A 21710-nucleotide genomic window follows, 5' to 3' on the forward strand; every position below is an offset into this window, starting at 1 on the left:
TTCTCTTTTCCCAGATTCTCTGTCACTGTCTGGGTTTTGTTTTGGTTTTGGTCTGGCTCTGCTACCAGACGGCAACCTCTTAGGGGCAAACATTACCTTACTCCTGCCTCTGTTCCCAACACGTAACATGGTGCCTGGCGTATTTCCAGAACTCCAAAAATGTGTGTGGAGCAGAACACAGACCGTTTGTTTTACAACAATGTGTGCACACGTGCGTGCCAAGTTGCTTCAGTCATGTCCAACTCTTTGCAACCCCATGGACTGTAGCCCACTAGGCTCCTCTATCCATGGGATTTCCCAGCAAGAATACTGGAGTGGGTTACCATGCCCTCCTCCAGGGGATCATCCCAACCCAAGGGATGGAACCTGCGGCTCCTGCATTTCAGGGGGATTCTTTACGCTGAGCCACCAGGGGAGCCTGCCTGTACGATGATACTTGCCTTTGAAGACAGAGGATGAAGAGTGGTATTTTCCACCAGGAAAGCTCTCATGGCTAATTGCGATGGTGTTCAGAATGGCTTCAACATTCCTCAAAATACCCAGAAGTAAGAGAGAACTTGACAATGTCCCTAGAAGATCTGTATTCCTTAGACTCTAGAATAATCCAAGACTGTGGACGAAGACTTCTCTATGATGAATACAGGAGCAACAGTGAGTTTATACAGATAAACAGGGTTATCTGGACAAGGTCAGAAACCAAATGCATAGTTTTATAGTTGCCATTCACTCAAGCTGGCGATTTCATTTAACATCCACTGCCGGCAATGGATATCTTTGTGGATTCTTGTGTTTAAAGGATTCTTGTGTTTAAAAACAAATTGTTTTTGGGTTACCAAAGTATTTAATAAGAAACATTTTGCACTCTGGTAAAAAAAAAAAGAAAGGGGGGCTCTGGTCTCAGGAAAATGGTGGAGAGGAGCCTACCAGTCTGGATACAGGAATCTCTTCCTCCAGGCCATGCCCGCAGCCGAGAACTGGATGGTGGTTATCGTCTTCTCGTTATCAGTTTGGACTCTGTGAGAATATGGATCTAAATAAGCTTTTATCCTCAGAGTTAGGACTAGTGGAGCCTGGAGGAAATTTTAATTAGGGTAAAAATTTCTTTCTGGAAAATGGCAAGAGTAAGGTTCAACTCCAAATGCGTCCTCTGTGTGTTTCTCCCCGATTGTAATGAAGACCTCAGCTGTCTCCAGCATTACCAGAGCTGTGTGTAGTTGCATTCCTTGTCTGCACTGAGAATTACGTTGGCCATTTTCCAGGGGCGGGGGGCTCTGTTATATGTACTTCCTGGTAGGTGTACTGTAACTTAGCCAACTTCTCTAGTCATTTACCCCCTCGCTTGTACAAGCGGCTCTCTTTAAAAAAAAAAGCAATAGAGTCTTCAGGTATTTATTTCACTCAGCACAAACAGCTCACAAACAGAAGTCTAGGCTTACAAAAGCATTTGGGGAAATGCTACCTTTAAAATCTTTGAACTGCCAGACGTGTGTCCCTAATGGATAAGAAGCATATTGTATGTAATTTAACTGCCACCCTCTCTTTTCTATTCTACATTTCTCTTTCCAGATAAAGGGGCTCTCCTCACATCCCCTTATCTTTGCCTAAAGCCTCCCCTCTGGAAGAGGCATGAAGAGAATGAATGTGGTTGCAACAACAGGGAGAAAAAAAATGTTTTTAATGCATGAAGCTGAAGGGCTGAGGTTTTCAGTTCAGACTCCCGTTGCTACTTCCACATCCCGGTCCCCTTGAAGTGCATCAGTATAAACCGCTGGGACCATGGGAGGAGGCTGCATCCTAGTTCAAAAACGAGGTGTCAGACTGGGATTTCCCAACCTGATCCATAAGGGGAGACCAGGATTCCACCAAGCCGGGAAGAGACCTCTGGACTTGACAAATCCTTCAAATTAATCCTCTCCACGAAAGGGCTTATCATCTACTCATCTGACTTTTCTTTTTCTTTTTAGCATTATCTTTAACACCTGCTTTTCATAGGTATAAGAAGCTGCTTGGAAACCTTCAGAGGCTCATGATGCATAGGGGTCGGGGAGGCAGAAGAGAGGAGCAGATTTCAAGGTAGAGAGACCCAGTTCTATGACTCATTGGCTGATACTTCTCCATAAGATCAGATGCTAAAGTAGATGGTTAGTGCTTCCGGTGGCTAGGATGAACTCTGTCCGCCAGCCAGGATTTTCAGGCCCACACTGCAGTGCCTAAGAATCACGTCCGTTTATGTGCAGGCCGAGCTGCTGGCCTGAGGTATGTGTGTTTGTGGGGTGGGGGATGGGGAAGGTCACACTGTTATCCATCCTGTAATCCTGTAACCTACATCCTGTTACTTAATCTTCCATCTACGACTATCCCTTTGATACCACTAAGTCCTGTAGTTGGGAGAAACAGGACATGATTAGTGGGCAAATTCAGTGGGATCAGATTTTTAGGACGCTGCTTCTTAAACTGAGTATCTGTCTCCGTGTCAAGAGACAAGAAGAATAAAACTGTCACCCAGACGAAGGGTCAGGGTAGGTATGAAGGGACTTCAGGTATACTAGACTCTGGAGGGGCTTTGGGAGAGGAACGCAAGTTTTCTGTCTGTACATACAATGTAAGCATTGCTGGAATTTTTTCAGGGGGTGGTGGACTTTGAAAATCTTCCAGAATAAGATCACCTTGAGCCCTCTCTGTAAAATAAAGCTGGGACTTGTTCATGGGCTAGGGCGGACCCCAAACCGTTTCCTGAAAAAAATTCCTGGCTTGGCCTGCTAGTGGTTTCCCCTTCCACAGTGCTCAGCTATTTCTAAAGTCCATGGTTTGTTGCTGTCGTTCAGTCGCTAACTCATGTCCGACGCTTTGTGACTCCATGGACTGCCGCACGCCAGGCTTCCCTGTTCCTCACTACCTCCTGGAGTTTGCTCCGACTCATATCCATTGAATCAATGATGTCCATGGACTGTCCCTCAATTAATGACACAGAATAGGGTCTCTCTAATCCCATGAACAGATGCCTTTAAGTCTTATCCAAAGGATAGTGAGAAAGAGTTCCCTGTGAAGGGTTATTGCAAAATTATTCAGTCCATCACTCTTTTGGGTACTTTGAGTTCTTTCTTGGGATACAGCCAGACATCAGAAAAGTAAATACTTAAGACACTTAATCCTTAGGTTCCCCCACAGAGCTGTGTTTTCATTGGGGAAGCCCCGAGAGGAGAACAGGACAGAGTTAGGCATTTGGTTTGGATCTGCTTGGGTTGTGGAGCTGAGGCCCCTCCGTCTGCTGGGTCCACTTAAAGAGACCCCGCATTAGAAAAGGCTTCCATAGTGGCTTAGACAGTAAAGAATCCACCTGCAATGCAGGAGACCCCGGTTTGATCCCTGGGTGGGTGGGAAGATCCCCTGGAGAAGGAAATAGCAACCCACTCCAGTATTCTTCTGAGAAGGCAATGGCACCCCACTCCAGTACTCTTGCCTGGAAAATTCCATGGATGGAGGAGCCTGGTGGGCTGCAGTCCATGGGGTCGATAAGAGTCGGGCACGACTGAGTGACTTCACTTTCACTTTTCACTTTCATGCATTGGAGAAGGAAATGGCAACCCACTCCAGTGTTCTTGCCTGGAGAATCCCAGGGACGGGGGAGCCTGGTGGGCTGCCGTCTACAGGATCGGCACAGAGTCGGACACGACTGAAGCGACTTAGCAGCAGCAGCAGCCAGTATTCTTGCCTGGAGAATTCTTTGGACAGAGGAGACTGGTGGGCTACAGTCCATGGGGTCACAAAGAGTCAGACACAACTGAGCAACTAACACCCGGAACTCCTAAGGGCTGCAGAAAGACTTTCCTCCATCGAGTCTGCTCCCAGAACTGACTTTCTGTTCCCTGTCCTTGTCTTTTGAGATGGGAATCTTCAGAGTTCAACCTGAAACTCCGCAGAACCAGTCCACAGCCCCTCCTGCCTGCCTGATGGTACTGCCTCACTCCTCAGACCTCTGCACCTTCTCTCTGTCTCCCTCCTCCCGCTGTATCAGGGGCTCAGGTTGTAAACTGCCTCCACCCTTGCTGGATCGAAGAAAGTCCTAACAAGCAAACTGCTTAATCCGTTTCGGAGACCGATGATCCAAGTTATAAAGTGGCCAGGCCCTGTGTGTCAAGGCTCCTCTCCTCCCAGAAGCCTTTCACACTCCACTTCTCAGGATACTGACAAGGGACGTGCGTGTGTGCTAAGTTGCTTCAGTCGTGTCCGACTCTGTGCAACCCTGTGAACTGTCTCCCGCCAGGCTTCTCTCTCCATGGGATTCTCCAGGCAAGAATACTAGAGTGGGTTGCTGTGTCTTCCTCCAGAGGATCTTCCTGACCCAGGGCGCTCACCCATGTCTCTTCTGTCTGCCTGCAGTATCAGGCAGGTTCTTTATCACTATCGCCCTCTTGGAAGCCGCTGACCAAGGCGGGGGCGGGGTAGGGCGGTGTTCCTATTTAAACTAGTAACTCTGAACAGCTTACCACTCTCAGCACAGACTCCTGCAAATGTAGAAGTATAGATAAATGTTTGCTGAATGAAAAGCAGATCGTGAAGGGAAGACACTGAAGCTTTGACTCACAGTTTGAAAATTCTCTCCACACGAATAGTAGAGTGGGTAGCCTTTCCCTTTTTCAGGGGATCTTTCCAACCCAGGGATAGAACTGGGGTCTCCTGCATTGCAGGCAGATTCTTTACCAACTGAATTATCAGGGAAGCCCCCCAGATCAATATTTGTGTGCATTTGCAGTCACTTTATGGGTGTCTGACCCTGGAGAAGGAAATGGCAACCCACTCCAGTATTCTTGCCTGGAGAATCACATGGACAGAGGAGCCTGGTGGGCTGCAGTCCATGGCATCACAAGAGTCTGACATGACTGAATGACTAAACCACCACCATGGGTGTGTGAAGAGCAGGAAAACGTACGAATCACCTGACACCCACGTTCTCAGCAGTGAGGGCAGACAAGAGCTCCTGCCTTCGTATTTCAGCTCACACACTGTGCACAAGCATTCTTTCTGGGGTCTATTTTGTGTCATGTTTATTTCACTGTGTGAGTGATTCTGCTGTTTAAAACGGCTCCCAAGTGCTGCGCTCTGCAGTGCTGTCTGGTGTTCCCACGCACAGGAAGATGTGCTTTAAAAGAGGAAAATTCACGTGTTACGTAAGTTTTGTCCAAGCATGAGTTACACTGCAGTTGGTCTTGGGTTCAGTCTTAGTGAGCGAGCAATATACATTAAAATAATGTTTCTGTAAACAGAAATACAAAACATAAGGTTATGTATTGATCTGTTAACAAAAATGTGGCCAGAGGCTTGCAGGAACTTCACCCTGTATTTCCCTAGGGGCAGTGGCTCAGTATTGCTGATTTAGTATTCCTGGTGACTTTACAGAACATAAGGGCCACAAATAACAAGAACCCATTCCATTCAACTCTGCGTTTGTAATGTGAAAGCAGCCACAGACAATATGCAAGCAATGAACACGCTGCGTTCCTATAAAATTTCACGTATGGGCAGGGAAACTTGAATTTCATATAATTTTCATAGGCCACAAAATGTTCTTCTTTTGATTATTTCCCCCACAACCATTAAAAAAAAAAAGTGTCCACAAAATGTTCTTCTTTTGATTATTTCCCCCACAACCATTAAAAAAAAAAAAAGTGTAAAAACCAGTTTTAACTGGCTAAATGTACAAAAACTGGTGACAGGCTGGAGTAGCCCATGGTCCATAGGCTGCTAACTCTTGTGTTATTTCTTTTCCACAAATCCCCCTGCTTTGGAGCCAGCTCATGGTAGGTTAGAGAGACCCACATCTCCTTCCCCCGGCAAGTCTCTACCATCCCAGGACCATTACTCCGATGGAGTCCAAAGACTCCTGGAGTCCAGGGAGACAGTTCTGAAGCTGGACTTGAGATGGCTGGGTTTGAAAGCTGGTCCTATTACTTCCCAGCTGTTTTACTGGAGGCAACTTTCCTGGGCCTCATATATGCGGCAGTGAGGATCATGGTCATGTCTCCTAGGCCTGCAGTGCAGGTTGAACTGCACCCAGGGGGGTCTGGAGAGGAGATTCCTTTACCACCTCCACCACGCCCACCCAGACCAGTTAGACAGCTTGACCTCCACCCTTGAGGTTCCTTGGACATTCATCACCCAAGCGTCACAAAGGAAGCAAGAGGATGTGGACAAATCTCATTCCTTTCTACCCTGCTCACCATTTTCAGGGGTCTCGGAGACCGTGCCACACAACCAATAAAGGAGCAGGAAGGTATTAATATTTCCCTAAAATCTGCAGACCCCATTTCTACCATTTCCCAGCTCATCATTTTAGGTGATCCCCAGATTGTCGAAGCCATGCTTAGGCTCAAGTGATGGTGAGAAACCTCTCAAATGTCAGTGCTTACAGAAGAGGGAAGAAAATAGAAAACTGTTTATTTTCCTGATTTAAAAGATAACATCGCTTTGCTCTTTCCTTTTGTGTAAGGTCAGATGGGAAGAATTCTTTGAAAGTGGCTCCAGAAGACTTTCTCAGATATACATGTATTCAGCAATTTATGTTTTTCACTCAAAATGGATCATTCAGTAATAATAATATCATGGTGATTACTATTATAATAAACAATGTTTCATTTCCTTATCTGTAAAAATGAAGTAATGATTCAGATCCTAGCCTGACATTTAAAGTATTTGGCAAGCTGCACAGGAAGGTTGTTACGGTTGGGTTACATCTAAGTAAATGTTGATTTTAAAATGCCATTTTAGTTGACTTTACGAGCAATGGGTGACAAATTAAGTCAGCACTTTTATCTCAAGGAACTCACGGCGCTTTACAGATAAGGTCTCATTGATGCTTGCAGAGTGGAAAAGCATCATTCATGGAACCACAGCCCCAGACCTTAGAGCATCCGGAAGGGCCCTTAGGGAGCCTCACCAAGTTGTGAGTCTAAGAACTAGGAAGCCAAGACTCAAGATTGGTGACCTTTAGCGTCCTGGATCCAGGAAGGAGAAGGAGGTGCCTGCGTCTGGAGGGTCCAAGGTTCCCAGGACTTGGACACCTGGAGCTGCGCAGAGGCGGGGGAGGGGGCGGGGGGAGGGGGCGGGGGAGGGCGGGGAGGGGCGGGGGGGGGGCGGGGAGGGGTGGGGGGGGCGGGGGAGGGGGCGCGGGAGGCCGAGGGGCCGCCCCTCCCCTCCGCCCGGGCTGCGGGGGCGGGGCCAGCCAGGGGCACGCATCTGTCCCGAGCGGCTGGGGGCGCGGCGAGCGCGCAGTCACGTAGCCTCCAGCCAGCCATCCCCCGCCGAGCCAGCCCCTGACCGAGAGGACTCCGAAGGTCAGCGTTTTCAGATATGGGTGTGATGCAGGAAGGAAAACTCCTCCTTTTCCTTCCCTTCGCCGCATCTTCCCAGAAATGGACAGAAAATGGGGATCTGGCACGTTCGTGTACTTGTTATACTTTTCAGAAGCAAAGAAATGTCGTAGAATGAGCCAGTGGCTGCAAGAGCACGAGTTTCTCCGGTTTGGCAGATAACGAAACGAGTTTGGCCCGAAAGGGACCAGCCCAGTCCCCCTGCCCCACTCCCTGACCTCCTTTCCCACCCCCACCCCCACTCCCACAGCCCCGTGGTCCTTACCCCTCCCCCCGCCGCGCTCTCTGCCCTCGTCTCATTCCGGCCCGTTGCACTGTTTTTATCTGGTGGTTTAGGGCTGTAAACAATGCTTTAAAAACGGCAGAGTTGGGTAGAGCTAACCCCACCTTTGCCACCAAATGAAGGTGTGGGTCTTTTCGCGAGTTGCTTTAAGTCTTGGGCAGCAGCGAGTGCAGCGGCACCGATCACAGGTGCGCCGCAGGATGCCGGATTTGTTAGTTACACGCATGGAAGGCCGCTGTGCTCTCGGGCCGAGCCTTGATACGGCTCTAGCCCTGCTTAGAGCCCAGGTTTGGTTTCTGCACCCACTGCTGCCAAAGCTGACCAAGAACACCTGCATATTCTTAACCCACCTCACCGCCCTCCGCCCCCAAGCCTGGCCTGCCCTCCTGCGTCGGCCAAAGGACATGATTGATTCTCCTTGGGCTTGGTGTTTCTTTTAAGGCCACAGGTTTCATTACTGGCCGAGATGGTTTTCAAAATGCTGGTGGGCGGGACTGGAGCCTCCAGGAGAAGGACTCATCAGAAGCATGATATGTAAACCAATGGAGGCTAGAACACCACTTTCCATCCTGCCTGACTGCCGTCGGCCAGTGGCCTGGCAGGTGTGAGGCCCTGAGACTTCGCAGGGGACAGTTTGAAAGTCTCTGGCCTATAGGTTAAAGGCTCTTGAGTGTGCGCTCCGCCAGACCTTTCACAGTCTGCCTTCAACCGGTCCCGGTCTCCACCCCCACCCCCACGGTCCTGACACATCACATCGGAGTGTGATGCCCCTCTCCTGTTCCTGTGTTCTCTGCTCCAAAGTTGCTTCCTCCCTCATTCCTTGGAGACCTCTTAGTGCTTTTGCATGCTTCAGATGTAGCAGCTGTCACCCTGTGATTGGAAGTCACAAGTCCTGAAAACAGGAATTGTGCCTTATTTTTGCAGCGTTTAACTCGTGTTTGGAGAACACTCGAGTCCTCCATTTTGGGGATAGAGTTCAAACTGCTGAAGCTGACACCCTAGAGAAGTGAGTGAAGTGAAGTGAAGTTGCTCAGACGTGTCGGACTCTTAGTAACCCCATGGACTACAGCCCACCAGGCCCTCCGTCCATGGGATTTTCCAGGCAAGAGTACTGGAGTGGGGTGCCATTGCCTTCTCCGTTAACAGTGGCAAGGCATATTATACTTACTTGGAGCTGGTATACTTGGTGACAGCCTTAGTGCCCTCGGACACGGCGTGCTTGGCCAGCCCCCCAGGTAGCAGCAAGTGCATGGCGGTCTGGATCTCTCTGGATGTGATAGTCGAGCGCTTGTTGTAATGCGCCAGGCGTGATGCCTCGCCAGCGATGCGCTCGAAAATGTCGTTGACGAGGAGTTCATGATTCCCACGGCCTTGGACGAGATGCCGGTGTCAGGATGGACTTGCTTCAGCATCTTGTACACGTACACAGAGTAGCTCTCTTTGCGGCTGCGCTTGCACTTCTTGCCGTCCTTCTCCTGGGCCTTGGTCACAGCTTTTTTAGAGCCCTTTTTAGGGGCAGGAGCAGGCTTAGCCAGTTCAGGCATGTCTATAATGACAACACCCAACAACACAGAAGGGGAGATGCAAAAGGCAAGACCAGGTAAAAGATGTGGCCTGTAGAGTGATCAGTAGGGAGAGCAAGAGAGCAGAGGACGGAAGAGAAGGTGTGTCTGTGGGGATGGGAGTTTCAACTGCAGGACCCATTGGAGGTCACACTCAGAAGGCGATGGGCATCAGCTTGTGGGGAAGGAAGGAGCAGTGTGGACCTTAATGAGGAAACTTCTACGCGTTGAGAGGCAGAAAGCATAGACACCTGAGGTGGGAGCAAGGAAGAGGCCAGGTGGCCAACGGGAAGAGAAGAAAAGAGAAGGTGAGGTTGAAGTCGCTCAGTCCTATTGGACTCTTTGGGACCCCGGTGGACTGTAGCCTACCAGGCTTCGTCCATGGGATTTTCCAGGCAAGAGTACTGGAGTGGGTTGCCGTTTCCTTCTCCAGGGGATCTTCCCAACCCAGGGATTGAAGCTGGGTCTCCCGCACTGCAGGCAGAGGCTTTACCCTCTGAGCCACCAGGGAAGCCCAAAAGAGAAGGTGGGAGGGGACAGAGGAACAGAGGAGTGACAGGTGTTACATGAGCCACTGAAGGACTGTTGGTGTTCGGGTCAGACCCAGCATTTTGACGGTCCTAACCAAGAACGCAAAGGGTGACCCTTCCGGTGCCCATTTCCAGGCCTTGGTAGATTTCCTTTTTTTTTCCCCTTTAATTTTTTTTTTTTTGCCCTCGCCTCATGCAGTGGTATGTAGGATCTTAGTGCAGGGATCTTAGTTCCCCAACCAGGGATCAAACCCGTGCCCCCTGCAAAACGAGAGTGGTGTCTTAACCACTGGACCACCAGGGAAGTCCCCTTAATTAGATTTGTTACCTTTGACAGCATTAAGCGCTCCCTCTTTTTTGAAACTCTGACTTTTGGAGTTCCTCTTTCTCCTCCTCTTTCCTATTTCAGTGGCCCCTCTTTCGTGGGTGGCTGAGCAGAGCATTCTGCCTCTGCTCACCCTTGAGGGTTTCCCCTTGACTCACTGTCCTTTACACGCACGTCCTCCCAGTGTGACCTCCTCCAGATGCCACCCAACACGTGAACAAGACGGGGTCCATCGGCCGAGGGAGGGAGGGGCGGCAGAGTGTACCACGGCCGAGGATCATCTGGCCGCTGCTTTCCTCTCCATCTCCTGCTGGTCCCCCACATGTAACCTTCTCTGGGGTCACCCCAAATATCTCCCATTGTTAGAAATTTTAGATGTAGTATGTTAAACTAACTATTGCTGAGAAGCAAATCCACCAAAACTTTTCCGTGGCTCATGGAACCAGTGATCACTTACATGACTTTCCGTTCCGCCTTAGGTTCCCTCACGAGGCTGCCGACAAGACATTGGCCAGGGTTGCAGCCACCACTGGGCTGGGGGATCCGCTGCTAAGATGGCTCGTTCACCTGACTGGTGAGTTGCACTTGCTCTTGGTCAGAGGCCTGGGTGCCTCTTCACTTGGGCCTCTTCACAGGGCTGCTCGAATGGCCCGAACATTGACCCCCTCTAGAGCAGACAGTCCAGCAGAGCACGAAGGACACTGCAGTGCTTTTTATAACCTAGTCTCAGAGTTCACACACTTGTCTTCTCTATTGGGCACTCAGAACGGCCCTGATCCAGGAGGTCGGGATCACTGGGTGCCATCTTGGAGGTGCACTATACCATGGGGTTATCCACTCTCTAAGTCTGAGTGACTCGGACTTGTCCCTCAAATTTCAGCCCACTGATGCACAGTTAGTCCCATGGAGAAGCTGCCCCGACTCCTGAGCCTCCTCCCCGGCTTCCGTTAGCTCTGTGGCACCTCTCCCTTTCCTCATCTACCACGCCACACTGAAGCTGGTGGTTTCTTTGTTTCTGTCTTCCCTAGTCTTTAAATTCCTTGAGGGATAAGAGAGCATCTCATGGGGCAACGTGGTATCACAGTGTCTAGAACAGTGGTGCATGGCGGAGTCTCGGTACATTTTAGATAAGGAATAAATGAGTGAGTAAGTTACAGTCCCTTTTCTAATCAGAAACATTTATGTAACACTTAATTTATGCCACACCCCACTTCAGGTCTCTGTTGATTGGTTTTCATATTGCATTTCCCACCCCAGTCTCACCCTTGACACAGTCCCACTCTCTTCTGACCCAGCAATTCCATTCTAGGAATTTATTCTAGGGAAATAATTCATGCGAGTCCAAAAAGTAGCTGAACACTGTCCATTGCAGTTTGTTTATAATGTTTGAGTTTTGTAGAAAATGTGAATTTGAAAAAAACCAGTAATTTGGTTAAATAAGGTATGGAACAATAAAATAGGCTTTTCCAGAACCGCTAAGATAATACCAAAAATGTTCAACTAATATGAAAAGATGTTCAGCAGATATTTTTAAATGAAGTAAAATTATAAAATGTTTTTAATTTTAATTTTCAATTGTGGTAAAATCTATCATCTTAAAAAGGGCACGGTTCGGTAGGAGTAAGTGCATTCACATTGTTCTGCAGCCAATCTCCAGAACATTTTTTTTTTTTAATCTTGCAAAACTAAAACTCCCTACTGTTCAGCAGCATTGCTCCCTCCCCACTTTTCTTTCTGCCCTCAGTCCCTGGCAACAAGCATTCTACTTTCTGTCTTTATGAATTTTGATACCTCGTATAAATGGAATCATTCAGTATTTGTATTTTTGTGACTGCTCATTTCACTAAGCTTTATGTCCTCGAGGTTCACCCACATTATAGCATGTGTCAGAATTTCATTCCTACTCAGGGCTAAATAATATTCCATTATATCTATGTATCATGCTTTGTTCATCCATTTGTCTGTTGGTGGTACTTGTGTTGACCTTGTGATTTGGCTGTTATGACTAATGAACGTAGGTGTGCGAAGATCTCTTCGAGACTCTGGGTTATAATTCTGTTTTTAGTTTTTTGAGGAACTGCCATACTTTTTCCATAGAGGCTGTGCCATTTTATATTCGCATCACTAATGCACAAGTGTTCTAATGTCTCATCTTTGGAAACACCTGTTATTTCTGGTTTTTTTAGATAACGGTAGCCACCCTAGTGGGTGTGAGATGGTATGTCATTGTAGTTTTTAAAAATTTATTTTTTTTTAATTGAAAAGTAATTGCTTTACAGTATTGGTTTGATTTCTTGTTCCAGAGAGATTAGCTTGCCTTTTTGGAGGCCTGGGATCTTCTGCTCTGGTTTAGAAGTTGCTCTGTAGGAGTGGCTTCATATTTTAAGGAGTTTTTAATGTATTTGTGGGGAGGCAGTCCATCTCCCCATCTTACTCTCTGCCGTCTTCCGCTCCCCTCATTGTGGTTTTGATTCACATTGCCCTAACGATTAGTGGTGTTGAGCATCTTTTCAAATGTTTACTGACCATTTGTTTGTCTTCTTTGGAGAAATGTCTATTCAAGTCTTTGCCCATTTTTATTTTGTTTTTATTATTGTTGAGTTGTAGGAGTTCTTTATATATTCTGGATATTAGCCCCTTATCAGGTGCAAATATTTTATCCCATTCTGTGGCTGCCTTTTCATGCTACTGATTATGTATAAAACATTTTTTAAAGAGAAATATATAAACATATGTTTATATAAACATACATGAACTTAGGGAAAAAATGGAAAAAAAACACTAAAAAGTTAGTAGTATGGATTTAATTTTAGCATTAATAAGTTTAATTTTCTTCTTTATGTTATGTTTATTGTTGAAAATTTCTGGGATAAATATATTACTTTCATGGAAAATTTTAAATAAATAACATTTTCACATGAATAAAGCATAGGTCATAGGTTTATCTTCTGAAGATCTAACCAAGAAAGTCTGAAATCAAGATAGTATTTAGGTTGTTGGGATCCTCCCAACTGGGTACTGAGGCAAGTTATAATGCCAAGTTGCTTACTTTTCTAAATTTCATTTCCTTCTCTCTTTTTTAAATGCAAGGCTTTTTTATTTATTTTTTTTTTAGGACTGGCATTATTTATTTCAAAGAATTTACATTCCATGCATCAATTTAGTGTCCTTCAGATCAGATCAGATCAGATCAGTCACTCAGTCGTGTCCGACTCTTTGCGACCCCATGAATCGCAGCACGCCAGGCCTCCCTGTCCATCGCCAACTCGCGGAGTTCACCCAAACTCACATCCATTGAGTCAGTGATGCCATCCAGCCATCTCATCCTTTGTCGTCCCCTTCTCCTCTTGCCCCCAATCCCTCTCCTCTTGCCCCCAATCCCTCCCAGCATCAGAGTCTTTTCCAGTGAGTCAACTCTTCGCATGAGGTGGTCAAAGTACTGGAGTTTCAGCTTTAGCATCATTCCTTCCAAAGAAATCCCAGGGCTGATCTCCTTCAGAATGGACTGGTTGGATCTCCTTGCAGTCCAAGGGACTCTCAAGAATCTTCTCCAACACCACAGTTCAAAGGCATCAATTCTTCGGCGCTCAGCCTTCTTCACAGTCCAACTCTCACATCCATACATGACCACAGGAAAAACCACAGCCTTGACTAGACAAACCTTTGTTGGCAAAGTAATGTCTCTGCTTTTGAACATGCTATCTAGGTTGGTCATAACTTTCCTTCCAAGGAGTAAGCGTCTTTTAATTTCATGGCTGCAGTCACCATCTGCAGTGATTTTGGAGCCCCCAAAAATAAAGTCTGACACTGTTTCCACTGTTTCCCCATCTATTTCCCATGAAGTGATGGGACTGGATGCCATGATCTTCGTTTTCTAAATGTTGAGCTTTAAGCCAACTTTTTCACTCTCCACTTTCACTTTCATCAAGAGGCTTTTGAGTTCCTCTTCACTTTCTGCCCTAAGGGTGGTATCATCTGCATATCTGAGGTTATTGATATTTCTCCCAGCAATCTTGATTCCAGCTTGTGTTTCTTCCAGTCCAGCATTTCTCATGATGTACTCTGCATATAAGTTAAATAAGCAGGGTGACAATATACAGCCTTGACGAACCCCTTTTCCTATTTGGAACCAGTCTGTTGTTCCATGTCCAGTTCTAACTGTTGCTTCCTGACCTGCATACAGATTTCTCAAGAGGCAGATCAGGTGGTCTGGTATTCCCATCTCTTTCAGAATTTTCCACAGTTTATTGTGATCCACACAAAGGCTTTGGCATAGTCAATAAAGCAGAAATAGATGTTTTTCTGGAACTCTCTTGCTTTTTCCATGATCCAGTGAATGTTGGCAATTTGATCTCTGGTTCCCCTGCCTTTTCTAAAACCAGCTTGAACATCAGGAAGTTCACGGTTCACATATTGCTGAAGCCTGGCTTGGAGAATTTTGGGAAACTTTAAAAGAAATTTTATTTATTTAATTGGCTGTTCTGGGTCTTAGCTGTGGATATGGGTGTGGGTCCCTGACCAGGGATAGAACCCAGAGCCCCTGCACTGAGAGTGCAGAGTCTCAGACACCGGACCACCAGGGAAGCCCTATCCTTAGGAAACTTTGCAGTACCCACTCTGCTCGCAAAGGCACTTGTTCCTGTTTCTGTGAGTGGTCGTCCCACAATATGGTATCTGCTTTCCTGTCTAGATTGGGGTGTCCTCAGTCTAGACACCCATGAGCACAGTACTAACAGACTTGTTGAATGACACTGCCAGATTCAAAAGGCACATTTCTGCTCCTCAGCCTCCCAGGAGCGTTTGACTCGGGGAGTCAGCTGACCGTTCTTCCTCTTGAAACCGTCTCCTGGTTTTGCTTGTGGAACACCACGCTCTTATTTTCTCTCCTAGGTCTCTGGCCAGTCCTTTCAGTCTTTGCAAGTTCCTCTTTACTGTCTAGCTAAGCTCTTAACGTCGGAGTGCTTTAGTGCTTGGTCCCTTTTCTTCTTTCTCTCTGCATCCATAACTTTGATTCCAAAGCTTTGATTCCAGACCGTACACCAATCATTTCCAACTGGCCCATCCGTCTTTTTGGAGCTCAGTGTATCCAGCTGCCTTGTGTGTCCTTGATTCACTCTCTACTCTTGTTGACCCTCCCCTCTGCCCTTGGTACTTTGACCTTTGTGGGCCACGTGGACAAAATCTCTCGCTTCCTGTGGGCTTGGCCAGGAGAAGTTTCCAGCAGAAAGTTGAAAGGCAGGAAGAGAGTGAGGTCAATAAATTTAGTACCCAGCCGCCTGTTTGTGGTTCACCTTAGACTGGATCTCCCTCCTAAGGGCCGCGGCTCCTACCACAAGAGCCTCTCCATCTAGCCAGCTCTCTGTCTACCAGTTACTGCCCCATTCACTTGCTCCTTCAGGCCTAGCTGCGGTTACTAGTTTCAGGGTAACCACATCAGCTCTCTTTGCTTGTCCGAAACTCTGCTCCCTTAGAGTAGGAAATGGCAGTAGGAAATGGCAATATTCTCCAGTATTTTTGCCTGGAGAATTCCATGGACCGAGAAGCCTGGTGGGCTACAGTCTGTGGAATCGCAAAGAGTCGGACACGACTGAGTGACTGAGCACGGCAAACTCTGCTCACACTTTTGTGTTAGATTGGCCAAAAAGTTCCTTTGGTTTTTCAATAAAAATGAAAGACACGTTTTTCATTTTCACCAAGAATTTTATTGAACAACATAGTCACCTTTTGGTTCTACTATCTTTTGCCATATTTCAGGCAACTTCATAATCCCATCTTCCCAAGACTTTCTATCTTTTTGAGCAAAGGCCTATTCCAGGTCCCTTTACAGTCTTCTGGGGAATTGAAATCTTTTCCAATAAGATAATTTTATAAAGAGCAAAATAAATGGACATTTGAAAGTGCAGTGTCTGGTGACTGTGGCAGATGAATCGGGACTTCCCAGCCAGGCTGTAACAGTTTTTGCCTGGTCATCAAAGATACATGTGGTCTTGCAGTAGCCTGATGGAAGATTATGAATTTTTATGTTTCTTGAAATAATGAAGCATAATATGCCGAAAATGTTGCTTTTTTTTCATTTCCAATATTGAAATGGCTACACGGAAATTCATCAGTTTTGATAAGTTTTTTTTTTTAATGCATACTTATATGACAGCTATCACAATACAATCTAACAAAATTGTTTTAAATGAAGTTAAAGACAACTAAGTGCTACTAGAGACATCCTATGGAAAAAAACACAAATGATCCTTTTGGCTTAATCCTTTTATTAAACTCTGCTCACATAACCCTGGTTTCCAGCCAGGATCCTGACACGTCTGTATGTATTTGACAGCTCCCTTGGGAATTCTCATAGTCGGCACACACATGGCAAACCCAGAACATACCTTTTGACTTTTCCTGTAATCCTCTCCTTCTCCCTTTTTTCGGTCTCTGGGAACGAACATTAGCACACCAAGCCAGGTGCACAAAGCAGATGCCTGGGAGTCCTGCGTGGTTTCTCCCTCTCCTTCACACTCCCCCTCCTTCATCTTATCCATCACTAAGTCTGAAAATTGAGCTTCACACAGCTGGCTCCTTAACTCTTTAGATCTCAGCTTAAATGTTATTTGCTAAAAACAAACAAACAAACAAATTTTCCTCTCCCGAACAGTAAGGGCCCACATCCCTTTATTCCCCATGTACCAGTCTGTTTGCTTCTTAGGAAGCCATGTTACTTAGGGCTGCTGCTGCTGTTGCTAAGTCGCTTCAGTCGTGTCCGACTCTGAGCGACCCCATAGAGTGCAGCCCAAGAGGCTCCTCCGTCCTGGGGATTCTCCAGGTGAGAATACTGGAGTGGGTTGCCATTTCCTTCTCCACCAGATGGCGCTAGTGGTAAAGAATTCACTTGCCAATACAGGAGACAAAAGAGACATGAGTTCGATCCCTGGGTTGGGAAGATCCCCTAGAGGCGGGCATGGCAACCCACTCCAGTATTTTGCCTGGGAAATCCCATGGACAGAGGAGCCTGGAAGTTTACAGTCCATAGGGTCTCAAAGAGCTGGACACAACTGAAGTGACTTAGCATGCACACACTCAATACGCACTGTAGAAATGAATTACATGATGTCTAGGGTTTCAAAAGAGTCCAGTTCTATTGGCAATAAATCCAGCGTTTTATTCTTGCCTGTAAATTTGTTTCAAATAAATGCCACATGTAAAAGCAACTTTAAAAAAGATGTAATCTACATGCCTGAAGTGCCAGATTCATGATTTAATTATTTGGCCCAGTCAGTGAGCTGAAAGTTCAGAAAACAAAACAAACAAAACCATAAATGAAAGAAAACATTTCTAAAACAAATTGCCTTCCTTGTGTCAAAAGTCCTCCTATGCCTGCAGTCAGACAGGAAACAGAAATAGACCTGTGTGTTATCAGAACTGAACTAAAGTATTTGTCTGTTTCTCCCCATGGAACATCCCCTGAAAGAACTTTGTGTTTGATGTAGGGATTCCAAGCAGGACTTGCCATGGTGCTTGGGTCTCCTGTGTATTGGTTTCATCTGCTTGAACCTTGAGTTGAAGCAGGCCAAGGAAATCAATACCTTGGATGCTGCGTCTGAGTAGGGGCTCAGGAAAATATATAAAGATGGGGAAAGTATAAAGTGGAGCTTCCCAGGTGGCATGGTGATAAAGAATCTGCCTGCCAGTGCAGGAGATGTAAGAGATACAGTTTCAATCCCTGGGTCAGGAAGGTCCCCTGGAGTAGGAAATGGCAACTCCAGTATTGCCTGTAAAATCCCATGGACGGAGGAGCCTGGCAAGCTATAGTTCATGGGGCTGCAAAGAGTTGTACACGACTGAGCGTGCACGCACGAAGTATAAAGTGAGAGGGTAGCTGTTCTATTTCCCAAACAATTATTGAATGCCACAGATGAGGCACTTCTCTAGGGTATTCAGAGTAAATAGATGAAGTTCCTTCCGTTCAGGAGATCATCATCTGCCTTGAAAAACATAGGACTTTCCTGGTGGCTCAGATGCTAAAGAGTCTACCTGCAATACAGGAGACCCATGTTCGATCCTTGGGTCGGGAAGATCCCCTGGAAAAGAGCCTGGCAACCCATTGCAGTATTCTTTCCTGGAGAATTCCATGGACAGAGGAGCTTGGCGAACTATAGTTCATGGGGTCACACAGAGTCAGACACGACTTAAGCACCTAACACGTATACATATGTGTATATGTATGTGAGAAACATAAAGCACTACGCTGCTATAGGAACACCAGTTTTCTATGGCATGGCTGAAGACATCCATTTGTCATCCCCCAAGTGTGAATGTCACATGTTTGTCAAGCTTCTCCTGCACACTCACGTTCTATATTCTGGGAATTTAGCTGAGGAGAGTTTCTGCTTCCTCAACAGCAATGGCCAGAGTGCTCTCTGGCTTTAGTAAATAATGTATTAATACATTCACGGAGCGTGCATATGGAAGTTGATTGCATATGTTGTTCTCTGACTGTGCAGAGACAAAGAAAAATAACTGAACTCTGAACCTCAACTTTTTAAAATTTAACATTATCAGTGCTTACTACCTTCCATCCAGGCCTTAGGTGGAAGGTTACAAAATAGGAGAAAGTGTTAGTTGTTCAATTGTGTCCAACTCTTTGCAACCCCATGGACTGTAGCCTGCCAGGCTCCCCTGTCCACAGGGATTCTCCAGACAAGAATACTAAAGTAGGTTGCCATGCCCTCCTCCAGGCGATCTTTCTGACCCAGGGATTGAACCCAGGTCTCCTGCATTGTAGGCAGATTCTTTACCGTCTGAGCCACCAGGGAAGCCCTACAAAACAGGATAAATTTTCATCTAAAAAGAAATGAGCAGGTATTACATAATGGAAAATCTACATAGGTTAGGATTTCAGCTCCTTTTATTTCTCTTCTCTATGAGCTTAATTATGGTGAAAAACTTAAAATATTTGAAGAGTTAAGATTTGGGCAGAAAACACAACTTTCATTTTATTCACTTAATGTAAAAATGTTACTGACATGCAGTTGATTGTTGTGTTAGTCTCAGGTGTACAGCAAAATAATTCATTTATATGTATGTTGTGTTAGTCACTCAGTCACGTCTGACTCTTTGCAGCTCCATGGACTGTAGCCCGCTAGGCTCCTCCGTCCATGGAATTCAGGCAAGAACACTGAAGTGGGTTGCCATTTCCTTCTCCAGGGGATCTTCCTTACCTAGGGATCAAACCCAGGTCTCCCACACTGCAGGCAGACTCTTTACCATCTGAGCCACCAGGGGTTCCTGGTGTTTTCCATGTATGTATGTGTGTATATATTCTTTTTTAGGTTCTTTTCCATTATAGGTTATTATAAGATACTGAATGAAGTTTCCTGCACTTTACTTTATAATATGTAGTAGTGCACGTGTGCTCAGTCACGCAGTTGTGTCTGAATCTTTGCAACACCATGCACTGCAGCCCGCCAGGCTCTGCTGTCCATGGGATTTTCCAGGCAAGGAAAATGGGTTGCCATTTCCCACTCCAGGGTATCTTTCTGACTTAAGGATCAAACCCACGTCTCCTGTGTTGGCAGATTCTTTACCACTGTGCCACCTGGGAAGCCCATTATGTCGTAGTGTGCATCTGTTAATCCCAAACTCCTAATTTATCCCTCCTCTGTCACTTTTCCCTTTGGTTACCATAAGTTTTTTTTTTTTTTTTCCCAAAATCTTTGAGTTGGCTTCTGTTTTATAAATAAACTCATTTGTATCTTTTTTTTTTTTTTTTTAGATTCTAAATGTAAATAATATGATATTTGTCTCTATCTCTCTGGCTTCACTTCAGGGGATAATCTCTAGGTCCATTCATGTTGCTGCCAATGGCATTATTTTATTCCTTTGTATGGCTGACTATCATTCAGGTGTATGTATGCACCACTTCTTTATCCCTTCGTCTGTCCATGGACATTTAGGTTACTTCCATGTCTTGGCTGTTGTGAATAGTACTGCTTTGAACATTGGGGTGCATGTAACTTTTCTAGTTAATTTTCATCTTTTCCAGATATATGCCTAGTAGCAGAATTGCTGGATCATAGGGTAACTATATTTTTAGTTTCTAATATTGATTTTAAGCAAGAACGTGTTTTTTCTTCCTTTCCTATTTGTGTGTTTATTTGGCTGTGTCGGGTCCTAGTTGCGGCACACAAGGGCTTAATTGTCCAACAGCATGTGGTTTCGCATCTACCCGACCAGGGACCGAATCCTCGTCGCCACTTTGGAAGGCAGACTCCCAACCACTGAACCACCAGAGAAATCCCAAGAGTGTGTTTTTGATCAGATCCTTGAGTGCAGGCTCTCCCAGGCTTACCACTGACCACTGGTTCAGCCAGGGGTGATGGAGCCAGTGCTTTCTTGGGATTCTCAAGGACTACAAGGAGACGCTCAAAGTGAGGGATTGAGCAGCCTCAATGGGACAGGAAGCAGGCTCCACTTCAAGAAGCTAAGAGGCAAATCAGATGTTTGCAGAACCCAAAGAGCTGGAGGTATGGTTTGAAGGTGGATATAAAGCTAAGAATCTGGGATGAAGTGGGATAAAGTGGCCAACTAGGATGTACCCCCATCTCCCTAGGTTCCCTTTTCAGGGTGTGAATTTGCTATAAAGTGTAGGGTTTTCAGAAGAATGGATGAAGGAAAAGCAGCTCTTCCGGAACTTTGCTTTTCTCTGTGATTTCCGGCTGGCTTCCCTGACCTTTGGCCACCACCCACGCTGTCATGGCTTCCGCCTACCCCCTTCCTAATCCAGTCAATCGGCAGGCAAAGCTGATGACTCATGTTATTACTTAGAGTTCTATCTGGTGGAATAGAACTAGGTTCTGCAGCTGTGAAAACCTACTGGCTCCCTTGTGATACCGACTTACCTTAACCTTATTAAAACATGCTGTTTCCCTGCCGTGTTCCCCAGGGCCCCTGTGAAAGCTCTTAGTGATTCATGGGATTTGGAAATGTGAAAAATGTCCCTGCAATAGACATGTGGGACTAACTTGTTAACGTTTCTACAGCAGTTTGTTTTGGGGAGATAAAATGTAGCCAAGACACATGTCAGAGGTGAGAAAGGAAACGGGAGAGAAGTGATGAAGTTGTGATGATTCAAGCAAAAGGATGTTGAAAGTGAGAAATGTTAGACGAAGCCTTTCATGTATCTGATTCTTACCATGCTGGTGATGAGGTCCTGGAGGGCTGCTGAAGTCACTTCAGTTTAGTTGCTCAGTCGTGTCCAACTCTTTGTGAACCATGGACTGCAGCACACCAGGCCTCCCTGTCCATCACCAACTTCCGGAGCTTGCTCATGCTCATGTCCATCGAGTTGGTGATGCCATCCAACCATCTCATCCTCTGTCATCCCCTTTTCCTTCTGCCTTCAATCTTTCTCAGCATCAGGGTCTTTTCCAGTGAGTCAGCTCTTCACATCAGGTGGCCAAAGTATTGGAGCTTCAGCTTTAGCATCAGTCCTTCCAATGAATATTCAGGACTGATTTCCTTTAGGATTGACTGGTTTGATCTCCTTGAAGTCCAAGGAATTCTCAAGAGTCTTCTCCAGCACCATAATTCAAAAGCAGCAGTTCTCCACTGCTCAGCTTTCTTTATGATCCAAGTCTCACATCCATACAT

General features: G+C 46.1%; 1 protein-coding gene across 1 annotated transcript; it reads right to left on the minus strand.

Annotated features, from left to right (window-relative positions):
* Nucleotides 1–920: 920 nt before the first annotated feature.
* Nucleotides 921–10872, minus strand: LOC113884939 (histone H2B type 1-L-like). The gene is made up of 4 exons (XM_027530045.1): nt 10809–10872; nt 9018–9196; nt 8819–8979; nt 921–1014 (listed from the first exon to the last, which is right to left on the minus strand). The coding sequence occupies exons 1-4, from the start codon at nt 10870–10872 to the stop codon at nt 921–923; spliced, it is 498 nt and encodes a 165-aa protein (XP_027385846.1).
* Between the last annotated feature and the right edge of the window lie 10838 nt (nt 10873–21710).

This window comes from Bos indicus x Bos taurus, chromosome 27 (genome assembly GCF_003369695.1).
Source record: "Bos indicus x Bos taurus breed Angus x Brahman F1 hybrid chromosome 27, Bos_hybrid_MaternalHap_v2.0, whole genome shotgun sequence".
In the NCBI taxonomy this organism is placed as follows: domain Eukaryota; kingdom Metazoa; phylum Chordata; class Mammalia; order Artiodactyla; family Bovidae; genus Bos; species Bos indicus x Bos taurus.